Source organism: Anoplophora glabripennis, unplaced genomic scaffold, assembly GCF_000390285.2.
Source record: "Anoplophora glabripennis isolate ALB-LARVAE unplaced genomic scaffold, Agla_2.0 scaffold1352, whole genome shotgun sequence".
NCBI classification, from domain to species: domain Eukaryota; kingdom Metazoa; phylum Arthropoda; class Insecta; order Coleoptera; family Cerambycidae; genus Anoplophora; species Anoplophora glabripennis.
This window is the reverse complement of record NW_019417439.1, coordinates 24,099-43,754: the sequence shown is the minus strand read 5'-3', so window position 1 is coordinate 43,754 and position 19,656 is coordinate 24,099. Positions and strand designations below refer to the sequence as shown.

The window sequence follows — 19,656 nt, the reverse complement described above, 5'->3', positions numbered from 1 at the left end:
TGGACAGAGACAGAACATAGGAAATACTGGACTTCAAGGCCAGGACATAGCCATTCCAAGGAGCTTATGGAGTATCCTTCGAATGGAAGAGCGAATGAGTTACTGAGCTTGAATAGAATCCGGCTCAGGAGAGTGACAGGACTCATAACGGGACACTGTCACTTTAGGAAACATCTACATAGACTAAAGCTTGTAGACAGTCCGGTCTGCCGAGGATGTGAATCGGCGGATGAAACTTCTCTGCATATCCTGGGCGAGTGCCCGGGATTTGCACGTAGCAGAATGGCGCTCCTTGGGAGACCCTATTTGGAACCCAAGGAGCTGAGAGAAGTGTCAGCAAGGAAGCTTTTGGACTTTGTAAAAAGGACAAATCTACTTGCTGAATAGGACTAGTAGTGGGACGCACAATAGGCCTAATTAGGCCGCAGTGCTATGGGACTTTTAAAGAACCAACCACTAGATGAAGATGATGAAGATGATGATGTTATTTGAAAATTCAATTTCATGTTGTACTAGTTTATATTTAGTGCTATTGTTGTTTTGTGTTTTTAGTAGGTTTGTTAACTCTTTATCATGCTCTTGTGTTTATAACTTTATTTATAACTTCCATGATTTTTATTTATTTAAATCTTCACACAACTCGTTGACATTTTAAGTTAAATATTTAGGCAGAATTATTTGACATAATTTGTTTGGGTTATTTCTTTTAACAGTTCTAAACTAAGGAGAAAATTATTCGGAATTTCTAAAAAATATCCTGTTGTACTTGAAAATGTGTTAATGAAATTAAGGCACAAAATATGGTTTATACATGAGAGGACACCATCTCATTTCAGTTGTTGGATACTTTTTAAGTTACCAGTTTCCCAATATACGAATAGGAAATAATCCCTCAAAATTAACCAACTCGATCTTCAGATCTTAACAATTGCTACTATTTTCTTTGGCGAAATTTGAAGGATTTGTTTATTTTTCACCAATTGAAACAGAACATTTGTGGAATTTTATTATAAATAAATGCAACATTATAAGAACTGATCACTAGTTAGTACAGTAAATTTATACCTTAGAGAAAAGGAATTCCAGGATCCCTGTAAATTTATATTTGCCTAACGTTGATAGTTACTACCACATTGCTTCAGTTAATTATGTTTTCATTTTAATATATTAAATATTTTTTTATTAGCTAATTAACAATTTCATCATTTCTAATTAAACATATTCAAGTTTTTTTATTTACATTGGAAAATTTTCAATATTTTGTACCATTTCCACATAAATTTAACATATAGATATATATTACTACTGAGTTTTCAATTATTTTTTAGTTAACGTTAATCTTATCACGCTTCTCGTAATTCTATTTTAAAACTATGAGGTTTATTAATAGTGAAGAAATGTAAAAGACGGTTTAAATAAAGCCAGTCTGGAAAAAGTCGAAAAATTTAAGACTGTAACACTCAATTAACTCTGCAGTATTCCCATTAATTTATCATTAATTAAGATCCTTAAGACCTGTACTAAAGTTGGTTCTAGAGTTGTAAAATATTTCTTTTTGTACACTTAGTCTTGTGTTGCCAGTGTCGGAAGTTTAAAAATAATAAAGGTTCTTACCATTTGAATTATTGATGTCAATAATTTGGAATGAAGTACAAATAAATAGTACAATTTGAATATTGTGCTACAAGCATCACTCAGAATTGTTAAATATCGCGCCACGAATGGCGCTAGTGAAATACGTTTTGGAGGGATTGTTGCTCTTTCGTGTTCTGTGGTGGTGTCATATGGAAGAGGTTATGGTTATATTTGTTTACAAAATATTTTGCCCTAAAATTCTAATAATTCGATAAAAACAAATTATTGAAATGGAGAAGCCAAGAGAGCAGCTCTGTAGGTTATGCCTCAATGTGGTAAGGGAAGAACATTTTGAAGAGATAACAGACGCCACCAGGGATATATTAGACGTTCTTCGACTGAAATTGGTAGGTTGAGGTTCATGAATTTATATTCTGGCTCTTGGAATGCACAATTTAAAAGTATGACATCTACATGATACTGAAAATTAAATTTTTAGGTTAATGCCCAGTTCATTCAACAATTTTATGTTTGAAAGTTAAAATCTAAATCTACATGTGATTATTTAGATGAGACCAAATTTTCTACTATGAAAACGTTTTTTTAATACATATAATATAAAGTAAAAGTGTTGACTGAATGTGGTATAAATATTTTATTCTTATTTTCCTTATAATGTTATGAATTAACATCAACTTTTAGGATTTTGACGGAAAAAGTAAACAAATAATTTGTAGGATTTGCTCACGGAAGTTAATGGAGGCATACAAATTTAAGTCGACGTGTCTCTGTATTGATAATATCATAATTTTTTACGTTGATAAAAGAGCATCTTCCGTTGACTTAAGAGACATTTACACAAGAGAAACAAAAAACAAGCAATTAATTTACGCATTAGACGCTCATAAAGTTTGTAGATTATGTATGCAGTTAATAAAAGACAAATTTGTATCGATAAATGAAATGGATGTTAACAAATTAGAAAAGTATATGCCAGAAATAGTGAGTATTAGAATTTTTCTCAAAAAAACATTAACATTAAATGTTTAAATTCCAAGAAGTGTGCTTTGTAGAATTTCAGTGTTGTCGAAGATCCGGTTATTTGCAGACAATGTTCTGATTCCTTCAACACCCATAGTAGCTTCATAAGAAATTGTTTAGAAGCAGAGGACAAAATTAAGTGTACTCATAGCACAGACATCCCCGACAGTTTGGTATGGATGCCATCGTTAGTTTCGAGCATTGAACCCAGGTCTGAAATAAAATCTGAAACAAATGAACAGGAAGAGGAGATGAGCAAAACAGAACCCACTCTAGCAAAACCTGAAGACGAAGAGATGTCGATTAAAGCCGAGCCTATCGAAATAAAGTCGGAACTTAAAGATACGGAGAGGTAAGTCATTTAAAACCAAATGGCGGCATTTTTAGATTAAATAAAAAAGTATTGAAAAATGGGCTGGTTTATGAACATGGGCAACTTGCATATATTTTCTAAATATCTATAACCTTATATAACCATATAGTGAAAATATTAGAAATCTCTTAGTTGTTAATTAATAGTTACTTATTAAAGTTAAGTGAGCAAAATAAATGTTTTAAAAGGGTGTTTGCTGCAAAAGTCAAACTTTGAAACAGGTTACTACAATATCATGATATATGTGTGCTGTAGCTATGAAAGCAGATAAGCAAACAGTTATGTTTATCTTTTATTTGCTTTTATTTAATTCATTTTATTTCATAAAAATAAACCTAGACTGAACTTTTTGGCACAAAAGTTGCTGTAAATGTTCAACAACTTATTTTTATATTTCAAGAATTGAAGTTATTCAATTTTTTTTAAACTAATTCATTTGTAAATTGTTTCAGTGGCGTGTCATTCCATAACCATAACACCAATATTGAATTTGTTGACTGCATGCATGGGTGTGAGTTAGAAAATGTAAAAACAAGAAACTGTATTATGCACGAAAAACAACTTGTTATGGAACACAAAAATAAATTAGAAATAAACATGTATAGTTGCAATTTGTGTGGTTTTAAGACCAAGTATAAATACAACATCAGAAGGCATGTGTCAAATCACAGCAGTAAATATGGCTTACCTGATGAGTTGACTCTAGAGGATTCNCTTTCAGCAGCTGCTTTAATTTATTGTTATAACAAGGAGGGGGACACTTTCCGCAGCTCCTTTAATTGTTTGTTATTGTTATCACGATTATTCTTTAAAATAAAGTTATATAGTCATTAACGTTATTGAAACTGACAGCTGCTATATAGCTCGTTGAGAAATGAGGTTAAGTTGGTCGTTATAAGCTACTCCCTACGTCCAATGTGTCAGAGCCAACTTCGACCACGTTTTTATTTGAACGCTCGTTATAACCATATAGTGAAAATATTAGAAATCTCTTAGTTGTTAATTAATAGTTACTTATTAAAGTTAAGTGAGCAAAATACATGTTTTAAAAGGGTGTTTGCTGTAAAATTCAAAGTTTGAAACAGGTTACTACAATATCATGATATATGTGTAGGTACTGTAGCTATGAAAGCAGATAAGCAAACAGTTATGCTTTTCTTTTATTTGCTTTTATTTAATTAATTTTATTTCATAAAAATAAACCTAGACTGAACTTTTTGGCACAAAAGTTGCTGTAAATGTTCAACAACTTATTTTTATGTCGTCAGTGCCGCGAAAAACTACTACTCTGAGGGCTATTTGCCCCTACCGGCATTGAATTACATTCGCGACACCCAGTATTGTGTTTCGCCCTCTATAGGCGACATTCGTGCAATAAAGTACCTGACAAATTTTAGCAGGTCGCTTCCACCGTAGTAGCCATTTGAATGGCATAGTGGAAGTCAGCACGATAGATGGAGCCTTTGTGCTTCGCGTACTTATTTTTATATTTCAAGAACATTAAATTTTTTTTAATACCAATTAATATCTTTGTAAATTGTTTCAGTGACTTGCCATTCCATAACCATAACACCAATATTGAATTTGTTGACTGCATGCATGGATGTGAGTTAGAAGATGTAAAAACAAGAAACTATATTATGCACGAAAAACAACTTGTTATGGAACACAAAAATAAATTAGAAATAAACATGTATAGTTGCAATTTGTGTGGTTTTAAGACCAAGTATAAATACAACATCAGAAGGCATGTGTCAAATCACAGCAGTAAATATGGCTTACCTGATGAGTTGAAACTAGAGGATTCATCAGTAGAGAACAAACCTGACTTAGGCAACTACGACACTGAGTGTAATGGTCAGCACAGCCAGCTTGCTAGTGGTCAGCGGAAACCAGAAGATCATGTGTTAACACAAATGTATAAGTGTGATAAGTGCGATTTCGAAAGCAAGTACAAAACAAGTGTGAAACATCACCAACTGAGACACAAGGAGCCGTCAGAAGTCCACATGTATGAATGCGATAATTGTGGTTACAAAACTAAGTATAAAAGTCACCTCGTTAGTCATCAGTCGATTCACGGGGACCGATCGCAAGTGCGAATGTACACGTGTGACGCGTGTGACTTTCAGAGTAAGCACAAAACGAGTCTGAAACACCACCGATTGAGGCACAAAGACTTGTCTCAAGTCCAGTGGTACAAGTGTGATGCTTGTGATTTCAAAAGTAAATACAAATCAAGTCTGGGGTACCACCAACTGAAACATAAAGAGCTGTCCGAAGTACCGACGTATAAGTGCGACGCGTGCGATTATGAGAGCAAAAAGAAGAGCTGTCTAGTGCTCCACCAGCGGAAGCACATGGGCCCGTCGGAAGCTCCTTTGTACAAGTGTGATTTATGTGACTATGAGACCAAGTACAATAACCATCTAGTCAGTCACCAGCTGAAACATAAAGACCGTTCTCAAGTGCAGTTGTACAAGTGTGATAAATGTGATTATGAGACTAAGTATAACAGCCATCTTGCTAGTCATCAGCTGACTCACAAGGACCCTTCCCAAGTGCAGATGTATGAGTGTGATTTGTGCGATTTCAAGAGTAAACATAAGGCTAGCCTGCGATCCCATCGTCTGAGACACGAAACTTCTCCTGAGGTGTACACATGTGATGGATGTGGTTACAAGACTAAATATAAGAGGTGCTTCATTATCCATCAGCGGAAACATAAAGATCCTGTCTAAGTGCAAGTGTACACATGTGATTATACCTTCATTCTTTATGTACTTGTATATAGACAGAATCTCAAATATGTACATATATTGTAACCTGCAATGTAGATGAATAATTTTTTGAAATTTCAAATATTTACAAATACTTTTTTAAAACGGTGAAACAACCAACCAACGAATTACGAGATTGCCAAGTCGTGTTCTAATTTAAAATATTGTGTACATCATTGGATTCTGAGCATGAAACTATATAAAATTTATTTACAAAAATCAAATGTTTTCACAAGCCAAAAAGATAAGACATGATGGAAAATAGCTAAAATAGAAAAATGTGTCTCTTAAACGAATTGAGTAGTAAGTCTAAGTTAACAATGAGGTTCAATATTCATATTGATGAGTCCTACTATTTCAAATTTATTGAATAACTTTTTATTCTCACGTAATTCTAGAAGTCAGATATGAAATTAAATAAAACATTTTTTCCATGTGATAATTTTATTATATTAGTAATGGGAAGTGCAAATATCAATAGATTTACAGTAATCTCTACAATAATTATAACTATTTAATAAATGCATTAAATATACATAACATGTAGTGTTTAATATATTATAATCCATCAACTTCATCTTAAAAATGTCAATCCAAATATAAATTTTTTCTTTTAACTTATCTATACATTACCATCAAGTAAGAATAGGTGGCCTTTATTATCTGAAAATGATAATATTTAGAAAAAAAAGTTTCATACATAAAATGTCAATGGGAGTGTGTAAAATGACAGTTTTTTCCGTTAAGACATTTTGGGCTCGATTTTCAACCAAAAATTATTTGTAATGCAGCTGTTTTATAAAACAGTTCAGTGGGTTATACATTTTTTTTATAGATAGATTAGACACATCCATGGCACACTTAATTTAATCAAGAAACAATTGAATTACAAAACAAATATTTTCAGTGTTTATATTTTAAAAACTATTTTTTCTGTGAATCCTGTTCGATTACATCATTTGAAAGAATTTTTTTTCTTTATTGGGTATTTTGCCATGTGTGAAATAATTTAAAAAATTAATGAAATAAACTTGCAAATACAAAATACACATTTTGTTGTTGACGTTTCGAAAATGTATCTGTCTTCGTCTTTTGGACATTGTCTGACTTTTCGTTTTTAATTATATTTGACAGTGTAAATTGTTTTTACCTATTTCCATGGTTAGAGATATCAGTAATATAATGAACACCCAGTATATTTATAAACTCTTTCAAACTGTGTATAGGTTCCCTATACATATCTCTTAACGGTATTGGAGATATTTGTGCCGTTTTGTTTTTATCGATTTTTTTTGTAAGATGCATCCACGTATCTCTATCGAGGTCTTTACTGAATTGGTTTGGGTTCTTCTTGATGACGTCTCTTTAAATATAAGGAGAAAATTGTGAATCCAAATAGATGGCGCACCTGCACATTTTTCATATTCAGTGAGAAATTATATAAATCGATAATTAAGTAATAAATGAGTAGGTAAGAATGGTCCATGTCAGTGGCTACCACAGGTGTCCAAACCTCTCGTAATGGACTTCTTTGTTTCGGGCTGTATAAAAATATATCTTGTACACAGTGTTCCACCTACTACTTGCGATGATATGAAGGAAAGGATTAGATATGCATTTGCCACAATCACCCCAAATATTCTAAGGAATGTGAGAATATCATTTGAAGATAGAATAAGATGCTGTATTCAAGAGAATGGTTATCAATTCGAACATCTATTAAAATTTTTCTTTGTTTCTTCTAAAAGTAAAATTTTCTTTAATAAATATTTTTCATGTTCATAAATAATTCAGTTACTTACTACAAACATATTTATACAAAATTAATAACTTTTTATAATTATTCTGCTTATAAAATAATATTTTTTATTAGAAAACTTTTTTGAATATTTTCATGATAATGATAAAAGGAACTTTTACTTTTAGAAAAAACAAAGAAAAATTTTAATTGATGTTCGAATTGATAACCATTCTCCTGAATACAGCATCTTATTCTATCTTCAAATGATATTCTCACGCAAATGCATCTCTAATCCTTCCCTCCAATATCATCGCAAGTAATAGGTGGAACATTGTATACAAGATTTTTTATATAGCTCGCAACAAAGAAGTCCATTACGGTGAGGTCTGGACACCTACGTGGCCACTGACATGCACCATTCCTACTTATCCATTTATTACTAAATTTTCGATTTAAATAATTTCTCACTGAATATGAAAAATTTGCAGGTGCGCCATCTAATTGCATCCTCATTTTTCTCAATATATTTAAAGAGACGTCATCAAGAAGAACCCAAACCAATTCAGTAAAGACCTCGATAAAGACACGTGGATACATCTTACAAAAAAAATCGATAAAAAACGAAACGGCACAAATATCTCCAATACCGTTAGAGATAGGTATAGGGAACCTATACACAGTTTGAAAGAGTTTTAAATTTCCCAACTCCCAAAGTAAAAATATACTGGGTGTTCCATTTAAAATAACCAAGTTATTGCTGTTTAAAGTTGAGAGAAGTATTCAGCAGTTTATTGAACACCCTGTATAATACTAAGTGACGACAAATATAACAATTTATAACTTCAAGCATCTAATAGACCCTCCAAAGCTGCTTCCTTAAAATTATTTTTTTATTGCTAATATTACATTTCTACGCTATGCTTGCATTTTCACTAAAATTGAAATATCTCACAAACTATAAGTCCTAGGTATGCAGAACCTTTAACAAAGTTCACCTATTTTTTTTTACGGTGCTTTCAAAAATGCACTAAAATTCAGGGTGTTCCATTTAAAAAAACATAACACCCTGTATATCTCAAAATATTTTTAAAATGTAGCAATAATCAACCTACACATACCCACAAAAACAGGTTTCTGTAACATTTGCCGTTTGGTCACTAGCGACCGAGGCATTACTGGTGGCTCACCCTGTATATTGGAATAATAGTAATATCGCTATTCCTCATTCTAATCGCAAGGATTAACTCAGAATTTGGAAATTCGCGCGGGAGAGGGAGCGGCATATTATTATTCAGTAGGTCGCATGTGCGCCCAGGAACGAATTACATTGCCCTAACCACCATTCAGTGCAGGAATGAGGGAAACCTAGAAAACCTTATTAATTAGGGGGGTGGTCAAATGCTGACCGGTATCAATCTTTCACATTGACTCAAGTCACCCTAGCATACCTGCAGAGAGGGTGCCTAATTCCTCTTAAACCCACAACAGTGGCATTAATCGATTCAAATATAGACGCCTCGAACCGCTTGCCACTGACTGACCTTGCGTTGTAAGTTGCAACTTTTCACGAAAATCGAGTCTTACACTGTATTTTGTTAATCCTCTAGGAAGGCAGGAAAAATCCTCCAAATGTGTTGAAATTGGCCCACTCCGGACAGGGTGTACGAAATTAGTACTTTATTTATAGAAAAGACTCACCCCTAGAAATGATCTCAAAGTCATCGTGGTGAACGGACCTATATCCAGCTCCAATGCTTTGTTAGCTCTTTGAATCACAAGTAGCATCATTTGCTTTACATTTTGTGGTTCGTCGTACCAGCCACACTCGTATACTGCTGTGGACACGTTGAGACTCTAAAATAAGTCAACTGTCATTTAACATAATAGTTTTTTTTTTAATTTTTGTCCTCCAAATGTAAAATATTTTTGGATGCAAGCATCAGTGGCATTTGTGCGAGGTAAAAAAGTGTCTACTGGTTTCACATCGTAATTTTCAGGCATTGATACAGGCCGGTATATCTAAAGAAATTTAAAAATGTTTCACTAGTTACATGCTTTTCAAATTAATAAATGTATTAAATGTTTTGTCAATGGGACAGTAATAAAATGTTATGTTTGTGAAATGATTTTGTAGGATTGGAGGGAGATATTTGAAAGTCCAATCCATAAAAGGAATCAACTCTTACAGCTGCCACACTGAGTATTTTTTTATAAGACCTAATTTTTGGTCGGCATGTAATATTCTGGTGAAAGTGACTGATAATGAAAAATTTCAATCGTTTTGGCGGAAATACATACTATAAGTGGGTATTACATTTTAATAATACAGATGTATACCAAACAATGAAATTATTTTTAATTTTCTTAGCGACGCCACTGATTTTGCACTCAATTCTGTAACTGCCCTTGAGCCAGGAATGTCTTAGTTTCTAAGAAACTGCCTGTAGAAATATTAGGTCATAATAAACTCTTGTACATACACATATTTTTTTTCATTTACCTCCAGCATGATTTCATTGGCGTACCAGTAATAGACTAACAATCTTATTAGCATACAGATTGTAAATTCTCCATGAAATATGATATTGAACACTGTTGCTTTTGTCTGAAACATGATATAAAATTATTTGAAAATGCAAGGTACGATATACGTTCTTAATATAGATATTGCAATTTTCACAAAGATATTTATAAAATACAGTGTTTTTTCAAAGTTGAAATACTTTTTTAACAGCATGCAGAACACGTAAAAATAGGTAATTTTTACAAACATCACCTATACAGTGAACTGAACACCTGAAATTATTATTTTTTAAAGTAAAGTAATAGACGAGTTGTCTGTTATCAAAATGTCAAGTAACAAATTTATGGAATTGTTACTGAATTAGTTTAATTTTCGTCAATTTTATCTTGAAGTTCAGAAGTAGGTACCAACAAAAAAATTGTGAGGTGAAGTTATTGTTTGCATGTTATTTCAGCATGTTTTTATAAAGTGTGATATTTAGATTTTATTTTTTACGTGTTATTAAATAAAATATTTCCCAACCCATTCCAAGAAATATACTCACTATCCATCTGCTTTTATTTACTTTGACTTGGTTACATAGTTCGTAGTAACTATATTTCAAAGAAATTCACGAAGTTTACAAATCCATCATGAAAATTAGAATAATTACTTAATTCATGAAGAACTTGGGAAATTTATTCAGGTATAAATTGTACGTGAAACATGAAAACAACGGCGGAACTGCAATGGAAAGTAATTAAAAAAAACAAACTGCTTTTGTATGACGACTGCGACGTGTTATTTTAAAGTCATCATTTGATCATTTGATGTCAATATGGACGCAGCACCGAACATTAAATAATGTTTCGAACATTTTGGAAACATTTATATTTTTGCATAATTTGTTAAAACTTTCAACTATTTAAAAGAATATAATTTTTTTTATGATTTATAAAATCTAAACCAATGTTGACAAGTGAATACCTTACCTGCGTAAGCGAAACTAATTTATGGTTTTGCCGTTTTATAACGGTAAGTATAATAAAAAAATAAATACTAATTTGAGATTTGACATACTACTTTTTAAAATTATTTCAAGTATTTAATAAAAAGTATTTGGAAAACTAACAGGACTGTGTATACTTTATGAATGTCAATTTCAATGGCATTAACGTATGTAGTTCAGGTGAACTACATAATGTCCATTCACCTGATGTGATGTGATGTGACAACTATATAGGTTGAGCAGGCAAAAACCAAACGACCAGCGAAACGAGAATGGCGCAGTATGTTACCGCTTCATTTTATTACGTTTATTCTGCGATTTACCTACTATTACAACATTTTGATGATCACTAGTTTCTCGTACGAACGTCAGCTGAAACAGTGTGAAAATAGCCTCACTTCCATTTGGAAGTGATACTATATTTTCAGTTAAAATCACAAGGTCATATAATCCGCCTGGCGGATTTCATTCATAAATTAATCCGCTGTCCCTACTGATCTGTCTATTATACCGTGGCCCGTGGCTAGTGAAGGGCAAAACGGGTCATTTTTAGGATTCGGGTCATCGGATCCGGGTCACTTCAATGAACCGAATCTATGATCCGGATCCCGGGTCGTCGGGTCGGTCGCTTCGTTCTGGATCCGACGTTGAGTGAACGGTTCTGGTTGTGGGACTGTCATGAATGGGCAGAAGGGGTCATCATAATGATTGATCTAGATGACCCGGGTCACTAAAATACACGAGTCTTCCCATCACTACATACGGGTCTCGGGAGCGGCGGCGTACTCCGTAAACCTCTGCGATCAATTTCATTACATAGTGCCACAGCACGGCCATACGAGATTAGCTGAGGTCCGCGACCCGAGTGATCCGACAGAACTTATATCGGGATTCGGGTCAGTCAGATCATCGTAAAGATCCGAATCTTTGATCCGGGTCAGACCCGACCCGTCCATCACTACCCGTGGCCATATACTTAAGATAGTAGGTGTATGACCGCTAACGTATGTGTTATTTGAGGTTATACTCGCCTGTGCAGTGGCGGAGTATGGAAATTCCGAAACAAAATTAAAAGATTCAGTGACGGAATTTGAGAAAAACGTATGTGTTTTTTAAGTCGTGGGTAGCTCCTGTGTAAATATGACCCGCCTTAAAAACGTGTAAAAAGTCGCAAAATAACAATACATTGATAGTTAAAGGTTTTATAAAACCTATAAGTACCTACAGTGTAGGTACAGTTTTTGTGCAAATTTTCAGTCAATCTGAGACTTGAGTGCGTGCGCGATAAACAGCTGTTCTCTCTATTGCTTTTTTAAACAATTGCGCATGTTTATGAAAACAGTGAACTTGTAAACATGATTTATTTTTAATATTGTAGGATTGTGATAAGAGCAATATCAGTTTTCTATCTTCATGTAGGCGATTTTTGGCAAATTTATCTAATTCTACATCCTGCAAAAAGCATCATAACTTTGAGAACACTTTTGTATTTTGCATAGAGTGTTTCTAAAACATGCCACCATATGGAATAGGAAGTCATTTTAAGCAAAATATTTGTTAAGAACAGGGTCTGAAAACGATAGTAAAAAAGTTACGTGGTGATATAAGGACATATATATTTTTTAAAACTCCAAAATGGGTGAAATGTAACTCAGTACAGATCTTCAGATTATCGATTGTTAACAGTTGTTTTATCTGGCTGACAATAGGGGAGATACAGAGGGTACCAGTTCTTTTTATCTTAAAAAAATGTCCGCCAATTTTTTTGGTAAAATAATGCATTTTAGTGCTAAAACCTATTGTTTTCCACTATGAATTTTTCTTTAAACGCTCTTAAATTTGAGTAGGTCGTAAATATTTGGATTAAATTGCATTAAAGGATTCCGCGACCAATTTTCTTGATTTTCTAACTTTTTTTTTCCTTTTTTTTAATTGATATAATGTACCTATGAGTAAAATTTTAAAACAATCCATATCACTTTTTATTTTCTGAATATCTATCATCAAGGTACATAAAAATATTTATTGCAATTTTCTCGAAAAGGGTGCAGATTATTAGTATCAAAAAGAGGACATTTTTTGTTTCTTTTAAGATGATCCAGGAAAATTAATTATTTGACCAAAAATTCCATGGACATTTTTTTTAAGTTAAAAAAACCCTCAATTAAAATAGAAAATATAATAGGTTTTTAATTTTTTAACATGCAGTGTATGTGATACAAACCACAAATAGCTGTATCACAACCGAGGCCAACTGCAGAGAGCTTTGTAAGAAGTCCAACAGCATTATGTTTTTCATGGAGTCATTATATTCCTGCAAGTACCTAAAATGAAAACAATAATTAACTAAAATCTGTCATTCCGATCGTATGGTTACTCTTAATTGTTATTTAGAATATTTTTCGTAGTGTCCGTGAAAAAATATTGTGATATACATGATTGGTTTGGCCGATTTGGCGAGAACATATCATTATACCCAATTTTTCCAATTTAAAGCATTGTTGAAAATTTTGGGAAAGCACCACTTGAGGCCTAGAGTCTATAAAGTAGCACCCAATCCAGTTTGCGACAAAGATCCTACGGAATGCGAACAAACTATAAGCAGCAAAAATAATGTACTCTAAAAGAAACCGAAAATTATGATGCTCTCAGAAGTCCAAAAATCAAAGTACTTTCAAGAGACCTCAAATAGCGTTTAGGCAAGGTGAAACTTTGTGCTCGGGCAAGGTAAAGTCTAAAAGACAGTGATAAAAAGAAAAGTAACTATACTAGAAGTGCCCAAAACTCCACTAATGCAGAAAAGGTTCAGAAGAACCGCTGCTACCCCCAAAGCTGTCTAGGGAGACAGCACAATTTTCGGATAGGTACTCCTCCATTATTTGTTCAGAAAAACGAGGACAATTTTAAATATTGTTATTCAAAAACCAGTATTTAAAATTATTAGGTATTGTAAATTAAAAATTTCTCTTAATTTAAAATCTGCAAATAATTTAAATGCAGTTTAAAGAAAATATTATACCCTTACTATTTAGATTTAAACAAATTGATTTCATGTTAGTATTCTGAGAAACATTTAAAGTTACACCTTGTATAAGTAAGCACCTCATAATTTCTTTGTGCTTCAAAATGCACTCTCTCAGGGTAATGAAGCTGGCTTCGTCTCTGCTGCATTGAAGCTGGTCCTTGACTTTCAGTACGTATCTGGGGAAGTTAGACAACACGTGAGTCAAGATCCTAATCTGGCCCAGAGGAAATATTATCAAACTGAAATTATAGGCGTCGGTGTACATCACGTAAGAAGCTCCCACCGTCCCATCGAAGATATGCCACATGTAACTAGCCAGGTAGTGGTCTTGGGGGTCGTAAGGGAACCACGATGACAGGGGTAGGGCTTTGATGACTTTGGTTTCGTTGGTGGCTTTGTTGAACTTTATCTTCTCGTCGACGTACAGTGGGTGGGTGAAGAAGAATATCGTTTCTGGAAATAAAACAACACTTAATTAAAATATAGTTTGTCATTTCGGCGTTTCATTAAAACGTAGGGGTGGGTGAATCCGTGTTGATACGGGCTGTATCAAAAAATATTTTAAAATAAACCTCGCACCAATAAAAATTTAATAATATGAAAACCTTTACAAGGCTTTTACTCATGTGAAAAATTTATTTACCGGTTGTATACTGGTATTTATTTTTACCCGTTTTTACCCGTACTAGCTTCATCTCCCTTGCACACGTTAGGGCGATTGAACTCTCTTTTTAGGGCCAGTCTATAGTTTACAAGGTCTATGGTTGATTGGTTGATCCACATCTGAAGGTTTCGAGCCTCAATGTAGTTCAATACGAGAACTTCTCGTATAGACGTATTGTAACGTACGTAAATTGTAAATATACAGGGTGTCCGGAAAGATCATGTCAAAAATTAAGGGGTACACAGGGGAGGTCAAAATAGTTGTAGTAGGTACTTCATAAAAAAATTTCCTGTCGGACTTCGTTGTGGAGTTATTCGCCTTCAAAGAAAGAAGTTTGGAAAACAACTTCCAATTATAACTTCTAAGTCGTTACCATGACAACAATGAAATTTAGGCAATTGAAGTAACCATTTCCAAGTTTAAACTGATATTCAATATGCCTGGATCATACAGGAGCAGACGAAATTATCCATTTAAATTTATACATTTTTTACAGCGTTGTCAAATTTGACATTTTTCTTTCACAGTTCGATTCCTCTCTCACTTTGTTAAAAAAAATATATACTGTATATTAGTCGATATCTTGAACCGTTTTTGAAAAAATCGAATTTTATTAACAACATACTATCAACAACATTGTATCAAAAATTTTATAGGTACTAACATTTTTGTAAAAACTCTTGGTTTCTCTATAGAATGAAAAGAAAAAAAGAGAACTGTTAAGATGTTCAATATGTGTACCGTGAACTTGAATGCATTTTCTGAAAATGTGAAATTGCTCAAACACCTCTGTACTGTACTCTAAATTAACATGTGGTGATCATTTCTAATGATGTCGGCGTATGCAATTATGTGATTTAATAAATCTTCCCTACTTATTTATATAGAAGTTTGATAAACAAGACTTTTGAGATGGCCCTAAAGAAAAAAATCGAGAGGATTAAGATCGGGAAACTGAGGCGGACACGGAAAAAGACTACCTCGACCAATCCATAGATCGGGAAATGTGGTATTTAAATAAACCCTTATTGCCCTGCTAAAATGAGGTGGTGCACCATGCATCGGGCATAAGTTATATGTTATGTCCCGCTAAGTAGTTTCCAATTATTCCCATCCATACATTAATGATACATTTTTATTAGTGCTTTGTCTGAATAATAGCATGGGGTTTTCACTTGGCTTCAGAAGCATTACATTCTGCAAATTCGTACATTAGATGAATATTTGCAAATTCTTCAACGATAAAAATCCTCATTATGAATCTATACAAATGGTGTCAAAATGATTTATAACAATTAAATATCTAACTGCTAGTTATACATACTTCTTAGCAGTCATCTCAATTTCCATAGAAACCCAGATTTTTACAAAAATGTTAATATCGCATATTTGATACAATATATGTATGTTGTTAATAAAATTCGATTTTCTCAAAAACGGTACAAGGTATCGAATGATATACGGTATACCTTTCTTAAAGCAAAGTGAGAGAGGAATCGAACAATAAATGAAAAATGCCAAATTTGGCAACGCTGTCAAAAATGTATAAATTTAATTGGATAATTTCTCCTGCTCCTGTATAATGCTCCAGGCATATTGAATATCATTTTAAAGTTGGAAATGAATATTACCATGAGTTACTTTAATTGTCCAAATTTCATTGTTGTCATGGTAACGACGAAGTTATAATTGGAATTTGTTTTTCAAACTTCTTTCTTTGAAGGCGAATACCGCCACAACGAAGCCCTATAGGAAAATTTGTTTTATGAAGTACTACAACTATTTTGATCTCCCCTGTATATCTCTTCATTTTTGACATGACCTTTCCGGGCACTCTCTATAAATTTGATAATATGGTCATTGATAATTTTAGTCGTATTGTCATCGATGGTGTCGCTTTTGTACTTAATACTAACTTTTTATTAGGAAATTGACATTCAGTGGATTAGTTTATGAACCGTTCTAGTCACTTTACATATTAATTGTTGGAATGCTTTGATCATAGCGAACACCAATCAAGGATAAATCTAATGGTGCTAATAATAATTCTATGACGTAAGCAGTTATTTTTTCGCATTAGAATTTAAAATACTTTACGTGTAATATACTAGTTATTAGTATAATCCACTTACCCACAGTAATATTTACTATGAAAATCAAATTAGTAATCTGACTTTGCCTAGCATGGAACTTATATATCTCCATAATTTCTTCATCGTCGTTCTTAAGAATAGCGTCCTCGGTAGCTAGAATTTGTTTGATCAGATTTCTAATCGTTGTGCTCCTCATCACGTAAACCCTCACAGCGGTGATTATATAAATCAGGGTGATGCAAAGGTTGGCCACTATCTCTTCCGTCCTATTTTCGTCGTCCGCAACGAGTATGAATAGTTCCATGATGGCCGATATGATGAATAGGATGAAGTAGTAAAAAGTGAATCTGGAGTAAACGTTGTACAGTTTACGAAGACAAGGGTTGTCTTGGAATATGTATGGCCAAACACCTAGTAAGGCATTGGCGTACATCGTGACCTTGAGGTGTTCATTTTTGGGAAATATCTAGAAAATAATTGAAGGATGCAACTGTAAAAATTCTAAAGTGAAAATCAAAATATAGTGTGTGCTTTTAAATTGCCCACTGGCGTTTCTTTAGAAACTGAAAGACGTATTTTAAATCGGTACTAGTCACAGACGCAGAACAGTAAAGCTTTGGCACAAATATATTTTTTCTATTTTCAAAAAATACTGGATACGGTGTCGAGAATTAAATGTTGGAATCAACCGTTTGTCAGATATTGACTATTTTATTTACTATTTCTTGACTAATGTTCAATAACTTTTTTAATGTGAGTTTTTGATAGATTTTGTTGAAACATTTGGCAGTGAGATAAACACTATTAGTAAAGGACATTAAACGCTAATTTGTGACGTCATTTAGTTCGACCTAAAATTGAAAAGATGAATGACAGTCCGACAGCATGATGATATTAAGTAATAGGAGTCTAGAAGCAACCAAATTCACATTGCTTCGAGGCAACACAACAATAAGAAAACGCCAGCGGCAATATACATACAGACATTATTAAGTAGGTAGTGCACCTTTATATTATACATACCATTTTGGAAAGTCAAAAGTGATATTTACAATGTTTTCACTTTTGATATGGAAAATGTTATGAAGTAGAATTTTGAACGCAAATATATCTGTTAATTAAAAACGTAATAAGTCGGAAAAGTTTTTATGGTACATCTGTTTGAAATCCCACAGATTTATTTTCTTTTAATAATATATATTCTTGCTTGCTTCCCGAAAAGTTTTAAATTCTTTTATTGATATGAAGAAAAATTGGAAAGCTATTTATTATTTAATAGTTAAGTTAGTTTTTATTCTGTCTTGTTATATGAAATATGATAATTATCTTTCTAAGAAATTAAAGTACATTAATTAGTAACGTCTGATAATGTCGTGGTATGAAGTTCGAATTCCATCCATATTTAAAAAATAATTCAATAATTACACAGCCACACACAAAAAAAGTTATCTGTACTTTTCATGTTATCCGTAGTATTTTCACCTCTTGATCACGAATCCGGTGTCAGAACTGAGCTATCACATCACAGAAATTTCCTAACCTCAAAAAATTGTCAAAAATAGCAAAAATTCACGAAAAGGTGCTGAGGAAATGTACAAAAAATTTTTTTCTATATTCAAATGTTCATGTATATGGTTAAGATCCCGCCGAACGTAAATCCGCGTTCAGAATTGATGTGTCACGTGATGGTTCTCTTCTAACCTCAAAAAAACGGTCAATTGAGCCATTCGTGATTAGCGACCCCGAAAACCCCCATGTACCAAATTTGGCGTGAATCTGTTATTTTTTAAAAGTTCGTGATTGTGACCTTAATTGACCTGTTTTTTGAGGTTAGAAAGAGCACTATCACGTGACACATCGATTCTGACCGCCGATTCACGTTCAGCGGGGTCTTAACCATATAAATGAACATTTGAATATAGAAAAAAAAACAATTTTTTCTAGCTCTTTTTCGTGAATTATTGCTATTTATGACCTGTTTTTGAGGTTAGGAATTTCCTGTGATGTGATAGCGCAATACTGACACCGGATTGGATGTTATTCAAGGCATAGTTCCTGCCAAAACCTTGAGACCACAGAAAAACAGCCGCAGACGATTTAATACGCATATGTAAAGGTAGGAAACTACATTTCGACGCATGTTTGAAAAATTTCCCGGAAATCCCCTAGTGCCGATTGCCTCCAAAAATTATCAGGCGTGACGTGCCAAACGATTATGACTACGTATGCCTCTAATTACTGTGGAATATAATGTTTGTTACTTTAAGCAAAGACAAAATATACACAATTATATTGCTCCAGACTTTTTCTCAAAATTGTCTAGGTAAATAGATGACTTTGATGCCATCAAGCGACTAAACGAAATAACTTTGAATACAGGTAAGTTTAGTAAAATCATTTGATTTTCAGTAGGAATCTGTAGTAGCTCCATGTACACAAAACACCCCGCATAAGTATTATGTAACTTGGTATTTCAGTGATGTTACTTTTCTGCTGTGTTTATTTATTATTTTGCCGAACTTCTTTTATTGTACTAACCAGCTGTAGAATTTACTAATCTTATCTGAGTTTGCGTATTTATCATTTAAATTTTACATCTAACCAAATAACCAGAAAAGAAACATTTTGGGTGTAGACTTGGAAGGTTGTTAAAGATTTAGACTGTCAATGTGCAGACTAAATTACCACTTTGAAATTTATTGCAGTTCGAAATTTATTTTACTGTCATTCAAGTAGCAAAAGGTTCGATATTCTGCCATTATCGCTGTAATCGCTAATCACTAACCATTCCAGCTTAATTCATGTTTTTGATACAAAATACAATAACAACTTCCTTGAAAAAATGGCAGGTG

At 33.2% G+C, this 19,656-nt stretch overlaps 3 protein-coding genes across 3 annotated transcripts; 1 reads left to right on the top strand and 2 right to left on the bottom strand.

Moving 5' to 3' along the window:
- Positions 1–1,865: 1,865 nt before the first annotated feature.
- On the top strand, positions 1,866–5,730 carry LOC108915060 (zinc finger protein 816-like). Its single transcript, XM_023456304.1, has 5 exons — positions 1,866–1,982; positions 2,278–2,577; positions 2,649–2,968; positions 3,442–3,684; positions 4,536–5,730. Exons 1-5 carry the CDS (start codon positions 1,866–1,868, stop codon positions 5,728–5,730), a joined length of 2,175 nt encoding a protein of 724 aa, XP_023312072.1.
- A 650-nt stretch (positions 5,731–6,380) lies between these two features.
- On the bottom strand, positions 6,381–11,375 carry LOC108915059 (odorant receptor Or2-like). The gene is made up of 4 exons (XM_023456301.1): positions 11,346–11,375; positions 10,011–10,115; positions 9,209–9,364; positions 6,381–6,432 (listed from the first exon to the last, which is right to left on the bottom strand). The coding sequence occupies exons 2-4, from the start codon at positions 10,062–10,064 to the stop codon at positions 6,388–6,390; spliced, it is 255 nt and encodes an 84-aa protein (XP_023312069.1). The 5' UTR covers positions 10,065–10,115; positions 11,346–11,375; the 3' UTR covers positions 6,381–6,387.
- Positions 11,376–13,219: 1,844 nt separating this feature from the next.
- LOC111692342 lies at positions 13,220–17,237 on the bottom strand. Its single transcript, XM_023456303.1, has 3 exons — positions 16,844–17,237; positions 14,125–14,500; positions 13,220–13,346 (listed from the first exon to the last, which is right to left on the bottom strand). Exons 1-3 carry the CDS (start codon positions 17,235–17,237, stop codon positions 13,220–13,222), a joined length of 897 nt encoding a protein of 298 aa, XP_023312071.1.
- Between the last annotated feature and the right edge of the window lie 2,419 nt (positions 17,238–19,656).

Coding starts and splice junctions, on each gene's coding strand:
- LOC108915060 (XM_023456304.1), top strand. CDS start 1,866: ATGGAGAAGCCAAGAGAGCAGCTCTGTAGGTTATGCCTCAATGTGGTA. Junction 2,578..2,648: donor AAAAGTATATGCCAGAAATA/GTGAGTATTAGA, acceptor TGTGCTTTGTAG/AATTTCAGTGTTGTCGAAGA. Junction 3,685..4,535: donor AAATATGGCTTACCTGATGA/GTTGACTCTAGA, acceptor AAATTGTTTCAG/TGACTTGCCATTCCATAACC.
- LOC108915059 (XM_023456301.1), bottom strand. CDS start 10,064: ATGCTAATAAGATTGTTAGTCTATTACTGGTACGCCAATGAAATCATG. Junction 9,365..10,010: donor CCAATGAAATCATGCTGGAG/GTAAATGAAAAA, acceptor GACTTATTTTAG/AGTCTCAACGTGTCCACAGC. Junction 6,433..9,208: donor CTTTGAGATCATTTCTAGGG/GTGAGTCTTTTC, acceptor TATCATTTTCAG/ATAATAAAGGCCACCTATTC.
- LOC111692342 (XM_023456303.1), bottom strand. CDS start 17,237: ATGTACGCCAATGCCTTACTAGGTGTTTGGCCATACATATTCCAAGAC. Junction 14,501..16,843: donor CATAGTAAATATTACTGTGG/GTAAGTGGATTA, acceptor TTTTATTTCCAG/AAACGATATTCTTCTTCACC. Junction 13,347..14,124: donor AAGCACAAAGAAATTATGAG/GTGCTTACTTAT, acceptor TTTTCATTTTAG/GTACTTGCAGGAATATAATG.